The following is a 15815-nucleotide window of genomic DNA, read 5'->3' as shown; positions in this document are numbered from 1 at the left end:
AGCAGGAGGAATGGGCAGGGACAGGAGCGGGACGGCCAGTCTGCCCTTCCTCGCCTTGCTGCAGTTCCCTGGAGAGATACAGCAGACTGACATCTGTCAAGTTTCTCATGATAGAATATCCTACAGATTTAAGCAATAACATCCTGTTTGATCTGTTCTTCTATGAACAAGATTAATAATGTTGCCCTCCCTGTAACGATAACTGGTTTAGGTCTCACCTTCTCTGTTGCAGTTTCTTCACAGCTGGGGTGGTTGTGCAGCTCTCACCCACTGCTCTGAAATTTTCTGCCTTTTTTTTTTTTTTTCTTTTTTACTCAATGTTCAATGAAAAGAAATACCTCGGCAATAATCAGTTTATGCTCTTACATTTGAGGAAAAAGATTATGTGGCTGCCAGGTGAATTAATGAAAACAGAAGTGACCATCAAAGCATCTCCTTGAAATATCAGTAGTTGGTCCAGGAACATCCTGCTACCAAGTTCATGTCACTGGGTTGAAGGAGGGAGAGCAGCAGTAAAGGGAGACCTGACTTTGCAAGGAGATGTAAAGCTTCTCTTCCCCTCGTCCTACAGAGGAGGTGATGGCCAGGTGGCCAGCGAGCACAGCTCGTCTTCTCCAGTGTTTTTTGTATGCACGCTGATTTCTTGGTCACTCTGTTAGCCAAACTGAATTAAGAAAAAAATCAGATCTGAGAAGCACTATTTGTATATTTTACAAAGTAAAGGATAAGTTGAAGGTCTCAGAGGAATCTATTTTTGTGAGGGATTCAATTTTATAAATCACTAACAGGGATCATTGTTTTCCTTGGCCTGTATCCTAACCAAAAGGATGAGTGGAAATCATTGCGTTCTTTCAGTCTAAAGCTGAAAAACTCTTAAATGCAGCCTTGGAGGCAGCTCTGCACAGCACCTCCTGATGGTTGCTGAATATTGTAGTTTGTACAGTAAAAACAAACCAATTTATGCTAGTTTTTTTCTATCTTGTAACTCAAAGCATATTCATCTTTCAAATCCATTCTGCTAGGCACCTCCTATGGATCATAAAATCAGGACTACTATCCCTGTCCCTGCTATAGTTATCCATCAGTCTAGTTGCTGAAGAGCCTTTTAATGTACTAGAGTTCATCACTGTATTATAGAGTGCCAAATCATCAAATTTGTTTTTAATACTTAATGCAGACTGCATGTATTAGCAGATTATGGGTTGAAACCACAAAGCGGTGAGGCCAGATCCACAACATGAGCTGGGACCAAAGGAAAAAATGCTCGTGTAACACCGTGCTTTAACTTTCACCTTGCCTTTCTGTTTTACAGCTCCTGTGTGAGGAGTGGGCGAGCTACGGAGTCTTTTATAAATATCAGCCAATTGACCTGGTGAGGTGAGAGTTCAGCCCTTACCGTCGTGTTTCCACGGGGCAGCGCTGAAGCTGCCGCATAGCGATGCTCGTCCGGGTGTCCCTGCGGGAATACTGCCCTCGGTGCCACCCCGGGGCATTCTGGAGAATGGGAAGTTCATTGGGAGAAAAGGAGTTTTCTGTGAGATTAGAAACGTGCTGATGTATCCCACCTAGTGTGAAAGCTTGCAGGGGATGTATTTTTAATGAATTTTGTTTGCTCGTGGTGAGAGCTGAGACTCTCTGAAGAAAATTAGGTCCTTTTTTAAGAAGATTCACTCACAGAAGATCCAAAGATACCAATTTACCCACCAGGAACATGGGGGGAAAAATTACTAATTGGACTGACTTTGTTTCATGATGCCTGTATCTCTGGATTAACTCCAAGCATCATGAGAAAGAGAGTCCTCTGAGAAGAAAAAAATTCCCACAGGTCATCAGATCTTACTTTCTCCGTGCTTAATCCAGCTGCCAATCGTAATTTTAGCCATGTTATATTTTAAGAAATAGGAAACATTTCTCTCTCTCGTTTCTTTTTTTTTAATGTATTTCAGAAAATACTTTGGAGAGAAGATTGGACTATATTTTGCCTGGCTGGGAGTTTATACACAAATGCTTATTCCAGCTTCAATTGTAGGGATTATCGTTTTCCTATATGGCTGTGCAACTGTGGATGAGAATATACCAAGGTAAAATAAATAAATAAGTAGATTCTGTTATTGGAGGCCCCTAGAACCTCAAAGTTACCTTTCTCTAGAAATGTTTTGTCACTAATATCAAGGGCGAGCACAGCTGAAACTGTGGCCTCCCGGTTTCTGCGGCTTGCCCGGTGCCACCCACAGCCCGACACCCCAGTCTGTCTTTGCTGGCCGTGGCTTCCCAAGGTCTGCCTGCCAAGTATGGTGTACTCCCACCCATCTCCCTCCTCATGCCCCACACGCTTCATCTTTTGGAAACTGTGCTTAAAATGATCCACACAGATCGGGGAGCTTGCGGTCCCACCAATTTCCGCTTCCAGTAAGTGATGGAGCGCTACCAAGGGCTGAGAGTAGGCAGCAGAACTGCAGCATGTTTTTAAATCGTTAGCATTTATTGTTAATATTACTTGTGGAGTTTGCATTGATGTACTAAAAATATTTCTTGGCCGATTGCTCAGGTGGGTTTTTTTTTTTCCCTAACTCAGATCATTATGTTAAAACAAACCAACAAAATACTGCTAATGATAGGTTTAGTGCTTCCTTCATAAAATGCTGAGGAGGGCGTTGTGTGACATAAAGATTAATCTAGAATATACATGCCTCAAATAAGCACTTGTGATCAGATTAACAAAATCTTGATGTCCTACTATTTTTAATATTTTAGTAAGTTTTGTATTATAATATTTTTAAAGCCCTATGATTTTGCATTATTTGCCCTGCGTGCATCGTCAGCTGTAGATGATAATTACATAGTTCGTACAACAACCACGAGTCCTGAGTAACAAAGCAGATAATGGATATCAAAAAAATAGATAATTTTTTTTGTTCATTAAGATTGCTTTGTAGTGCTTCCAACAGTTGAAGAAAGTCAAAGGGAGGGTCACTGCTGCTATTTCACAGATGGAATGCACAGAAGATAAATTGGTTGAACTCCAGTCTCTTCATACTTGGCACTTCCCTTGTACTGTATCTATTGCTGTAGTTAGTATTCCAAAACAAGAATGATTTTTAAATTTTACTTTTTTTTTTTAATTGCTGTAAGATCCTATAGTAAAAAGCACAGAGCCTGATGCCTCTCATAATGTTCTCTCTTATTCCTTGGAATGGAAGTAGGGCTGGGGATGGAGACAGACAGCAGCCTTTCATGAGGCTTCCAGCCCCTGCAATGGTGTAGGTTACGGACAGAGCTGCTCGCTGGGACAAGAGCTGGGGAGCACTGTGAGGGTCGGATCTGATGGTCCTACAGACCAGAGACAGATGCTATGCAGAGGAGAAAAGATCATCAGAGCATAGAAGATGGAGTCACACTGACAGTGCTTTTTCCATATCTCATTGCTTCGTTGCAGTATGGAAATGTGTGACCAGAGAAACAATATCACCATGTGTCCCTTATGTGACAGAACATGCAGTTACTGGAAGATGAGCTCTGCTTGTGCGACTGCTCGTGCAAGTCATCTGTTTGATAACCCTGCAACTGTCTTCTTCTCGGTCTTCATGGCTCTCTGGGGTAAGAAGATACATGCCTTCATGTTAAGTTTTCAATTATTTAAAATACAACAGGAAGAAACAGAAGAGATAAAGCAGTATATTTATACTCAGGCAGTTAATTATATAAAGAACTTCTCTCTTTTTTTTTCTTTTTTTTTTTTTTCTTTCCCATGAAACTGTCACCCCCAAATTTATATTCTGGACTGAAGGCTAAAATTCAAAAAGTTACTCAAGCTGAATATCAAATGAAATTTTTAAGCATCTGTCATAAAACTGCTGCGTGATATGTCAAAATTTCATTAACGGGATTGCACGGTTTGCCAAAAAAAAAATAAATATCTATTTGCAGAGCCAGCTTCCACTTTAGAACATTACAGAAGAAATGTATTAATGTACTCTGGGGTTGAGGGGAGGGCTCCACAGGGAAATGTAATGGCCTTTAGCGTCTCAGGACAAACCAAGATTGATACTTGAGTGTGCTCTGAGATGCAATTAAGTTTGTCAGCAGGCAGACATCAGGCATGTAGACCGTGGAGCAGGAACAGTGGCGTTATAGGTATTATTTCTGACGCTGACTGCCCTTGTGCTTTGAGCACATCACTTAACCTTTCTCATGAAAATACTTACCTTCTCATGGTTTAAATTCCTCACCTTCTCATGAAATCTTTGCCAGAGTGTCTTCAGGAATGGTTATTGAGGGCTCTTCTCCTCCCTGCTGGAAGAGGGATGGGGACCTCCTTGCTCGGGCACCCCGGCACCAGCATGGGTGCTGGAGAGGAACCTCCAGTTGTCCTCACTGGGGGCCAAGAGGGCCTGTTAAGATAAATGGGAACTGATGGGGTCCAAAACCCATGTTTGTACCTCGGAGCCCTATACAGAGAGGCTACAGAGAATAGGGAAATGTGCGTTATTCCCCCCAACCTGAAAGTTTGATGGCCACATACTCCCAGCGTCAGTGACAGCAGCACAAGATGGTGTTTGCCTTCCTATACACCTTGTTGCGAGTTAGCAAATAACCTGTTTTGGATTATATTTAATCCTAAAAACATAGCCTGAGTTTTTATTTGCTCTAGTACATAGGGAACCATTTTTACGTTACCATTCATCTGAACTGATTGTAGTACAATTCAACATAATTCAATTTAAGGCAGTGTCTTTTTGACCAAAGTCTCCATTTGAGATAGCGATGTTTTAGATGCAATGCTAAGAGCTCATTATCAAGTACTGTATGGAAAAGGACAAGGACAGTCCTGCAGACAGATTTTGGGAACAGTGGGGAGTCAGGAGTGCTGCAGGTTCAGAGGGAAAACTGGGAAGTGGTGGGAGGCTGAACTTGAGCAGCTTTGCAGCAGAGAGGAGGGATCACTGTCTTACAGATTATCATCTTGCCATGTAGCATATAGGGAGAAATGTGATATACCCCAAAGCAGGATGCAGTGTCAGAGACTTTAAATAGTCTGATTCTCTCATGTGGAGTGTCAAGTTTCGGCTTCGGTCTCCCTCATTTACCATTATTGTGAACCCCACGTGGATCTCAGCACATAAGACTCTGTTGTCCAAAAAGTAATGCTGTTTAGCTTCCTTTCCTTAGCAAAAAACTATGGGTCCCTCCATTAATTTTTTTACATTCTTGGGCAAAGTAAGGCAGATTGGCAGAAGCCAGTTTCTGTGCTTTGTACAAAATCCGGCTTAATATCTGAGATAGCTTTAGAGTGAGATGTGAAATTCCTCAAGTTCTTCAGTGTCAACATAAAATTTTATTGTGGTACAATACCATATAAAATAAATGTTGTTTCAAAAAGGTCTTTTTGAATTGGGAAAATCAGAACTTTTTCCACACAGTGTTAAATTTGCATTATTGCAAATTTAATTTCTAAAGGATTTGTCAAAACAAATTTTTTAAAAATGAAACGAGCACTTTGCTTTTTAAGGAAATAGTATCAGCAAAAATTGTTTGTCTCTAAATGTAGGCACACATGTAGTCTCCAGTACCTTTTGTGAGCACCTCTGCACGTAAGCAGAAGTTTTATTAGGTTCATGTACAGTAGAAAAGTTGAGGCAAAGGAGACCCAAGTAACCTGCTCAGGTGACCCAGGGCATCCTTAGCATAGCAAGAAAATTAGCCCATGTTCGGGGTATTATTGTGAGCAAACATTTGGCCAGGCTTTCTTTGTAGCGTGGTGGTATTGTAATACCCTGGAGAACTCCACTCACACGAGCGTTAAAACAGCTGTAGGACTCAACTGAGCCCCAGTCAGAAGTTGAGCATTAAACATGGACCGTGGCCCAGAGCGGTTTGGTATTAAACAGCATTAAAAATGTCAGAGAATCCAGATAAGATCATCTGGACGGTAAGCTTTGGGAATTTTTAAGCTCCACTTATGGTTATGGGCCCAGATAAGATATGAAAATGCAGGTATGCTTGGCAAAGTGGCCGTGCATCACTACCTGGGCACGTTCAACAAGGGCTTGTGAAATGAGCTGGCTGTGCGTCAGACACAGTCTCCGTTTTGCATTGTCGTAAGTCAGTGCCAAAGAAGGATTTCTAGTAGCTCTAAGAAATGACGTCTCGTTCATTTTCCGTATATCGCGCTGTACGTGGAAGATGCAGACCCCAGCGTGAGAACTGCTGGCGGTGGGGAGGGGGGAGGCAATTCCAGGACTGTGACACAGACCCTCTGAAGATACCGCTATGGCCATCCTGATTTAAGGAAGCCTATGGCTGGTAAAGGGGCTCAGTTGTAAGTTTTGCATGTGAGAGTTTCGCTTGGAAGGCAAGTGAATGTCATGACCCTCGCCTGATTCCAGTCATGAGGGTGTCCTTTCCTCTCGATTCAACTTTTTTACCCTCTCCCTGCCTCTGGTTTTTCTGGATATGAACGTCTCTGAGCACATCTGTTAATACTCACTGCAGGAAACTCCCCTGGGAACACCATTTCTTGGTAGACTTGCCTCTTTCATAATCACTTATTTATTATACAGCACTGGTGTATTCCCAGCATCTAAATATGTCCTCTGAGAACTTGCTTGGTCTCAGAGGCAGATAGACTGATATAGAGTGGGATTATTCACTGGGACTCAAGAATTGCTTTAATTGAGGTTTCTTTTCTCTAAGTCTTCTCCATCAAAAAGCAAATGGCAGTGGTTTTAATATGGCTTCCTCTTTAACAGCCTGCCCACCAGCAACTTTCACACTGGCATGGGCATTTGGGTTTGGGTGTGATGTTTAGAGCTAACCATACTGTTATGACCACTAGATGGATGTAATTATAACAATATAAAAATGCTTTATCTTTGAGGAAATACCTATACCGTCAGTACAAGGCTAGTTAAATAATTCATATTTTGTATAGATAAACCACAGGTTTGTTTGGTCTTACGGATGGAATTATATGCAGATGGAGACCAACAATATCATTAGTCACACATACAAATATTCAAATAAACTTAGGTGTCTGACTTTCTTCAACCCCTTAAAAAAGTGTAGGCATCTTTCTACATGAAGCTGTGGATGTAACAAATGCTCTTTCTTTTAGATTACCTAGATAAAAAGTTTGGCTCCCAGTACATCAGTCAGATAGCAATGTCAGTACCGTCAGACAGACATTACTGTTGAATAAACGAGTAACAAAAATGAAGTTATCTTGGCCTGGTATACGATATGATATTGCTGAGACCTTCTGGAGATGAGAGCCTGCAGATGTACAGCAGATGATGGGAAGCGTGGCCAGTGTGTCTCCTAAGACAAATCCCAGAGACCAATGACTTTTTTTGTTGTTGTTTTTGTTTTTGTAAAATGTAGAGATAATTGTTAAACTGTCATTTCAGCTGCCACCTTTATGGAACACTGGAAGAGAAAACAGATGCGTCTTAACTACAGGTGGGACCTGACTGGGTTTGAAGAGGAGGAGGTTTGTCCCTTCAGTTCTGGCTCTTTGACTTGCACTGTGGTGTTACCGATAGCTCCTTGCCCAGAGCCGATAGACGTTGCCTCATGGGGAATTGCTCTTGGGGTGGTTCCATCCTTTAGAAGACAGGAAAATCTCTGTACATGAACTATTTGAGGTTTTTATAGCAAGGGTATGACTAGTACGTCTTGTTGCCATAGAAACATAATTGTATAGCCACAAAATCTAATGTTTTTTTAAAGTGTGTAGTCGGCTCACACCTAGCAGCATAGGCATGGAATATACAGCTCAGACCTTACTGCTGGGCTGATGTCGGGTGCTAACAACTAAGGACCTCATTCATCTTATGCTGCTGTAAATCAGAAATGAATGTATTGAAGTTGATAAAGTTACAGCAGTGTAAAAAAAGCACTGAAAAATTCCTATTAACTTTAACGATGCAGGATCAAACCCTGACTTGGAAAATACCTAAGAAAATATTGCCAGACATGTGGGCTTGGGGCATTGGGAGGGACACAATGTGGAGGCAGTGGGGTTTATTTTTTTTCATTTACTAAAAAAAGAAAATTAAAAAATCTTGCCAGGTTTATACTAAATGTGCTAAATAGCGTGAAGGGGAAGAGGGCTGAATCTATATGAAAAAAAGGTCTTAAAAATCAATGAAGTTTTAGAAGGAAAGGAGAGAAAATCCTCAGCCTGCTGAGAAGCTCTATCCCACCTTTTTGTTTTTCATTTTGTCCCTTTACAAAAAAGGAGACACCTTCCTAGACCGTGGCAGAATGCCATCCCTGGCGGCCTTGCCCCGGACTGTCCCGCAGTTCGGAGGTGGCCGTGGCACGTGGATCCCTTCCATTTTCCCACCTTGGGCGATGAGCCCCGCTGTGAAAACCCTGCTGCGGTGTGGGAGCGAGGATCCACGGGTTGTATGGGCGTTCGTCACTTTGTTTGCTGGCCAGCTGGCTTTTTTTTTTTTTTTCACTGTTAGTATTAAAAGAAGTATGACCGCCCTTGTCATATCTCGAGACATTCTAAATAGATACACAACAAATATCGCTCACGTGAAACAAAAACCTCACCGGCCCTGGGTTTAACACTGCAGCTTGATGAGCCTGGCACGGTTATTGTTCCCCTCACTCCCAAAACCTTTCTGCTTGAATTATCTCCTCTTCATATGTTTATCTCCTCCATTAATATATTTAGGCGCACTATGCCAGCAGCCTCTATGCTGTGGGCTTTGCTAGATCATACCTATTTTACTGGGAGAGAATATAGGGATTTATTTCCTGGATACTATACTGCTCTTTTATTTTTGGTAACTTGCTGTTAGCATACATGAAAGTAGAAAGGATTAACTGTATCTTTCCGATGTCTATCCCCTTCATGTCTGAGTTCAGAGCTCTGCACCGCTAAAACAGCAGCTGTTAATACAGTATATTTTATTCTTTGTTTTGTGTAGTCAATGCTAGATAAATACAGTCATGGGTTTAGCAAAGAATTTAAGCCCCTCCTATTTCTGATTTGGGTGAAACTTAAGCTAGTATTGTGTTGAAGAATCAGGGTTTCAAGCGATATACTAAAACCCAAAGTGTCTCATCTTCTGGTGTTTTTAGGGACACCTAGTTCATGCAATACTTGCAGTAATGTTAATAAATCATGTAGAACATGAGTAGACTCATTTTCTCTGGTAGTGTCTAGCCATCCACTGTACCTATGTTTATTTCATGTAATTTTAAAAATAGAAATCCAATATGATCTGCAACAGTTCAGTAATCAAATTTTTGTTTTGTTTTGTTTTGTTTTTCTTGTTTATCATGTTTTTTTCTGGTTTCCTGAAGGAGGCAGTCAAGGTTTGGAAAACATTTTTTTTTTAATTGCTCCTACCTTTTTTATTACATGTCTACTGATGAATGCCATCTTTTGATCTCCACCTCTTCTTTTTCAAGCATCAGAATTTCTTTAGATCTCCCACTGATTGCTTTGCCTTTACACCCTCCCCCTCTCCACTTGTTCAGACTTTTTTCAATTCCATTCTGTTTCCCATCCAACGCATAATTGTGAAATCTGAATCTTTTGTGAATGCATAATTATCATGAATTCCGAATCCGTGAATCTTTCTGAATCTTTTGGCTGTCTCTTACTTCTGAGTGTTTCCTATACCCTCTCCTTCAATGCACACGGGTAATCTGTGGATGCTGTCCAAGACAGGATTAGGGGAAGACCCCAAATGACAATTTTCTGGGATCCCAAAGCCAAGTATTTTGCATACTTACAGCAGATAACTGTTTCCCTCATGAGCTGAGGATCACTGAAATTACAGTTAATGACATGCAAAATCTAATTTTTATCAAAAAAATAGGGAATTAAAATCCAAGCATAATGTCCCTTGGTATGAACCATGCTATCTGCAAGTTGTGCTGAATACTCTCATGTATTAAATTTAATCTACATAGCATTGCACGTGGGTGTCTGATAGCGAGTCCAGGTCATTCAGAGGTTGCCGCTGTAGAATTGTGAATGACACAGAATTTAACATTTTTTTAAATTACGGTCAACTATCAGTTGACATGAATGACATATCTAGTGAATTAGAATTCAGTTAGGAAACTCAGAAATGATCAGGAAATCAACCTGCAAAGAGTTTATATGCAGCTGATATAGAAAATAAATAATTTTGCTTTTCATTAAATATGACTTATTTCACAGGATCATCCAAGAGCAGAATATGAAGCTAAAGTTTTAGAAAAATCACTGAGAAAAGAACACAAACAGAAAGAGGTATGGTAAAAATATTCATTTGTTTCACTTCTAAAAGACTTCAAAAAAGAACGTTATTATAGCAGGCAATGACCCAAGACTAAGAAATAGGTAAAAAACAGTCACTGCACATTGTGCTTGAATTCCAGATGTCTTTGGTCCTAGCATACATAGGATACTTGGTGTATGCCAGTGCACAAGACCTGATTAAGTCTAGAAATGTCTTTAATACTTAGATACAGGAGTGTGGCTTAGGGAAGCTAATTGAGCCCGATTGAAGGGGCGCTCCTGTTAGGGTAACGGATCAAGTTTGAGAGAACTGTAACAAAACATCTTACTCTGTGCTAGTATAAGTACCTAAAGCCTCTCAGGAGAGGTTCTCTGTCTTGCTAGACTTTGTTTGTAATTAAAGATATTGCTAGAGCATTAATGAAGAGTACTAACACCAATTTCCTTGCCGAATTCCAGCTCTGATCATAACCTTCTGCCTTTTACAAACATTAACTTCCATTTTATCCCACTGAATAAGGTAGCTCTCACTTACGCTTTTAACTTGCTCTTTACATCGCCATGAAAAAGGTGCTGCCGGTCATCCCAGGGCACATGCATCTCGCCAATGGACGGTGCAATCCCTATGAGCAGCTCCCCTGCCCTTTGGCTGAAGGCTGTAATTCCTTCCCTATTACTATTCCCCTCCTATTCCCCTCCTTTTCTCCCCCACATACTGGTTTCCACCCTACCAGAGGTCATTCCCCCCTAACTGCAAGAATTCAGCTGTTGTACGACCACGTTTTTAAGCAGAGAAGTAAAAGCTCTGGCATAAACAAAACCTGTCAGCAGAAATTCCTCTTTTGTATCTGTTGCCAGAGGCACAGTAGTGTAGAACCATGCTCTAAATTGGGATTTTTTGAAAACCCTATGAAAATACAACTGCAATAACCACATTAACATGAAGTACACTTTAAGAGACAACATTCATAGATTGGACTGGCATTAAACTAAATGTGTCTGATTTTGTCATGTGCTTATGCTTGAGTACCTTTGGGTCCCTCTTAAAAGATGCTACAAAGCTGACAGTGGTATGTTCCCATTAATCTATAGGATGTTGTTCAGCATCATGTGCAATACCTTACTTGCAGCACTGCTTTAAAGTCCCTTGCAGAAGAGAAAGAATTTGGGTTGCTGCCCTCTTACATGCTGGATAAACAATGTTGGAATACAGACTTCATTGTATTCTGCGAAAAACCTGTGACTCGCTGTACTTTTGGGTATATTAGGAATTCAGATCTTAAATGTGGAAGACTGTAGGCTAATCGAATAATTAATGAATGGTGGCCTCAAAATACCAGAGTATGAAAGCTGAGCAATTAAGAGAGGATTTTTTCTTTTAACCAGACTATTTATAACTTTTTGGGCTGTGTTCAATTTGGATGTTACTAATTTGGGAAACGTGAGAAAAGGAGTTTTTTCTGAAAGACTCAGTAATTATCTTTCCTTGGGATCTAGAGTGTTAAAGTTCAAATTCAACAGTTGTAAGACAACTTGGAAATCTTATTGAAGAAAAAAATACCTAAAGCTAAGCCAGAAATTCCTAATATTTTTTCAAGAGAAGTCAAATTAAAAACGAATTTTTTTTAAAGGAGAAACTTTTTGGACATTCTTTATACATCATAAAGGAAAAAGAAGGGCACAATCCTAAATTAGAAAGGGAATATCCTTTGCAGGTTTGCTTGATCTACCCTAGGATTTGGGGCAAGAGCTTGTCTTTTGTTGTTGTTACGTTTTATTAACCTGAAGCTGAAACACAAAGCCTTAAGCAAACTAATAGAGCATTCACTTGTGGCTAAACTGCTATGTACACTGAGTCAGTAGAGAGTCTATAGATTAATTTAGCAGTGCTTTGTAATGCTACATTGCCCGATCCTTTTTTTGTTTCCTTTGACTGCCATCAGAAGCATCGGTATTTTCCAGAAGAGACAGCAAACAAATGGAGACAAAGAGTTAAGACAGTCATGGCTGGGGTGAAATTGGTTCTTTTTATTCAAACTTATGAAGAAACTCAAATTATGAGTAATTATGGAAGACACAAATCAATTTGGTTTTGGCTGTTGAACCTTTGTTTAATATTCACATTCAGTTCTGGGTTTCTTCCCCTTCTTCCCCTTGTTTCTTCAGCACTCTTTGGGACACTGTTTCTATGCATTGGGAATGGCACTGCATGGCTAATCTTAGATTTACCGTCCTGGACTGACGTTACGTTTTGCAGTGGAGCATGGGCCGTGTGTTGAAAGAGTTGCTTGCACTTCCCTGAGACAACGTGCATGTAATAAAAATAGAATTTGAGTAATATTTTAATGTTCATTGTAACGTGTGCGTCATCTTCCGTAATGTTCCTTTTGTTGTTTATTTTCTGGTGTTTAGAAACAATTCCCGGCATCCAAGTTTATGGAAGACTCTAGATGAGCAATACTGTTCTAAATGAAATTTTCATACCTAAATTCAGGCAGTGGCTGGTTGACTGGATTTAGGGTATTCTATAAAGAGTTGTTATACATGCGCATCATAACTTCTATTGGCGTGATCCATTGAATACCACGTGGATAATCAGGTAGTTAAAAATCACTCATATTGAAGGGATTTCAAGTCTTATAACACACCAAAACAAGATCTTCCCTGTCAACTGCACATTCATCTTGGAGTTACTCAGTGGCATACTTAATCTATATTTCAGTGGAACTAGTTGTGCAACTGCAAAGCTGCAAATATTAACGGGGGAGGCAGAGAGGAAGAAGGAGAATTTTTCTAAAAGCAAAAGAAAATATTTAACAGTAAGAGAGATCTTACTTCATGGTTTATGACAGCCTATTTGCATCTTTCCTTCAAAAAGTATACAGAAAAATCTGGTTTATTTATACTTGCAGGGCAGGCGCTTGACCAATTTGAACCTAGATACGGAGTAAACAATATGCCTGTGTGGAATTGTAACTGTAAACACTGTGTCTTTGCATCTTCTAACTGGTTGTGTATTTGCTAGCCTGTTTTTTTCCCCTCTCTGTTTTTGTCACATATGCAAAATCACACACTCCATCTTTATTAAATGTACCCTTTTTCCTTCCCAAATTTTAGACAGATAAAGAAAAGCTGACATGGAAGGATCGTTTTCCAGCCTATTTAACCAATTTTGTTGGCATTATCTTCATGGTAAGCATCACACCTGAAATTTATGTTACCGAGTCATTGTATAGAACATAAGTGATGGAAATGTTAGTGAAACCATGACAGACTTTATCAGATTGAGGTGGCTCACAATGGCTTTTCCCCAGTGAAAAAATTCAAGCATTTTATTGTTTTATAATCTAAAACCTTTTCAAGATCTTGAATTTCTACTTTACCATCTCTTTCCAGTAAAGAAATAGGAATACCTAAATAGGGTGGAGAGAAAATGAGGGCATGGAAATGGAAATTACCACCACCATTGATAGAGCGAAACTTAAAAAGTACAGAGTCCTTTCAGAAAGTAGTCAGGAAGTAGAGCATGGCCTCGGTTTTGTACCAGTCTTTTTTGAAAGAAATTATGTGGCCACCTGCAATCCTGATTGCAAGGATTTTTAAATACATTAGTCAAATTTGTGGTTATACCCTATAACAGGAGAATTGCAAACAGAGCACTTAGTTCAAGAAAAAGGTAAAATAATTATGAGAATGTCCTTTTCCCATTTGCTGATAAACCATCAGCATTTAAATTTTGAAGGAAATAATAATTCAAGACATGGAACAGACTGGCAGATAGATAAAAAAGCTTAAGCTCTTTCCAAAGGTAGAATACACCAGACTAACTCGGTTCATTTGGTTTTTTGGGATAGGAATTCTAGTTTGGGTTGGTTTTTTTAATATTTTCAGAGTGTTTTCAGAGAATGGAAATGCAGTAAATCTGATCTTCTCAGCCGAAGAATTGGTACCTTATAAGAATCACGTTTTAAAATTATTCCTCTATTTAGGCAATGAAAAACTGAGTAAGATTTTGTGCACCTTTATGTTGCCAGGAAGTGTGTTGATTTAATCAGATTGAAATTCAGTGTGGGATTATGACAGCATAGCGAGACTGAGTAGGGTGTTTGAAGGCTTGTGTGCCTTCAAGCTGAAATACTCAAGTTGAAGTATACTTCCACTTGAGTTGAATACTCAAGCTGAAATACTCAAGCTGAAATACTCCTCCCTGCTTCAACTCTGGCTTTCTTTTATAATAAAGCAAATACCATGTATACATGCTGTTGCTGTTAGGGCTGCAAGGAAGCCCGTTAATATTGTTAATATAAGCAAGTAGTTTACATTTAGGTGCCTTTGAAAAAAAAAAGTCTCTTGCATGCGATTGTGGCATCATTGTATCAATTTTTTCATGTGATGATCAAATTACTAGCAAAAGAGGATCTTTTCTCACAGTTCATCAAAGTGATTGGGAACCTTAATGCAGAATGGGGTAGACTTGGGATGTGGCCCAGAGATCCCATTTTTAAGGTCATTGCTAAGTCCCAAGCAAAGTATTTGTAGTTAAATCTTTTATAAAAGGCTATGCTATTCTTACTTGCAGGTTGGGCTGACATTCGCTATAGTGTTTGGAGTCATCATATACAGGATTTCAACGGCAGCGGCGCTGGCAATCAGTTCAACTCCCTCGGGCCGGTCAAGCGTTAGGGTCACTGTCACTGCCACCGCAGTCATTATCAATTTGGTCGTCATCATCATCCTGGATGAAGTATACGGCTGCATCGCAAGGTGGCTAACTCAGATCGGTAGGTTTAAATCCTCAACTGATATTTGCTAGAGTGATTTTAAATGAGAGGACCCAAGTGACTGGCTTTCATGATTAACTTCAAAGTGGTCAGCAAACCCAGGATACTCAAATGTATGGCTAAAATTCTAACCAGCTACTTACAAATATCAAAGTGCACACGGATTTGGCTTTATTTTTAAAGTTTTTCTTTCAGCAGTGGTAGTGGTACTGCTAATCACTAATCCAGTTATGGGTGACGGGGATACAACAGAAATTCCTATACCTAATCTTGAGCTTCACTCTTCTATATCACGCAATTACTATTTTCATTTTCTGCCATTTTTAATTGGCATAAGACATGTTGAGAAATACAAAATTGTTGAGTGCAAAAAAAATTGTAGAAAAATTTTTTTTTGAATCATTTCCAAAAAGCATCACTGACAAAAGGTCCAGAAATCTTTTCAGAAGAGTTCTTGTCCATTTGCAAATGATTGTCATGGAGGTCAGCCAAAGGTGGAATGAAATTGGAATTACTGTTGTAACACATCTGAATGGTGGGATCCTCAGCAGATTGACCACTGAACTCAGTGAGGCCATGTTGCTTTAACATATATAAGTGTATATATATTGCTATAAATATGTACCTCTTTGTTTAAAAGATGGCTAATGTTTTCCAAATTCCACATTTATAAGATCTTGAAATGTTCCAGGTAGATAATTCCTTAACGTTTCTTATCCATGTCACGTTGGTTCCAGAGGTGCCAAAAACTGACAAGAATTTTGAAGAGCGGCTGATTTTTAAGG

General features: G+C 39.7%; 1 protein-coding gene across 1 annotated transcript in view; it reads left to right on the top strand.

Annotated features, from left to right (window-relative positions):
• ANO1 (anoctamin 1, calcium activated chloride channel) overlaps positions 1 to 15815 on the top strand; it is a 46199-nt gene that overhangs the window by 19637 nt on the left and 10747 nt on the right. The window contains exons 9-18 of the mRNA XM_009698076.1: positions 1313 to 1377; positions 1947 to 2081; positions 3437 to 3597; positions 7407 to 7489; positions 9322 to 9333; positions 10190 to 10261; positions 12193 to 12270; positions 13367 to 13441; positions 14829 to 15030; positions 15768 to 15815. The exon at positions 15768 to 15815 is cut by the window's right edge and continues 88 nt beyond it. Of these exons, the coding sequence (XP_009696378.1) occupies positions 1313 to 1377; positions 1947 to 2081; positions 3437 to 3597; positions 7407 to 7489; positions 9322 to 9333; positions 10190 to 10261; positions 12193 to 12270; positions 13367 to 13441; positions 14829 to 15030; positions 15768 to 15815 (931 nt within the window). The remainder of the gene's footprint in view (positions 1 to 1312; positions 1378 to 1946; positions 2082 to 3436; positions 3598 to 7406; positions 7490 to 9321; positions 9334 to 10189; positions 10262 to 12192; positions 12271 to 13366; positions 13442 to 14828; positions 15031 to 15767) is intronic.

The sequence above is a fragment of the Cariama cristata genome, unplaced genomic scaffold, assembly GCF_000690535.1.
Source record: "Cariama cristata isolate BGI_N322 unplaced genomic scaffold, ASM69053v1 scaffold2184, whole genome shotgun sequence".
Lineage (NCBI taxonomy): Eukaryota > Metazoa > Chordata > Aves > Cariamiformes > Cariamidae > Cariama > Cariama cristata.
This window is presented reverse-complemented; position numbering and strand designations above follow the sequence as displayed.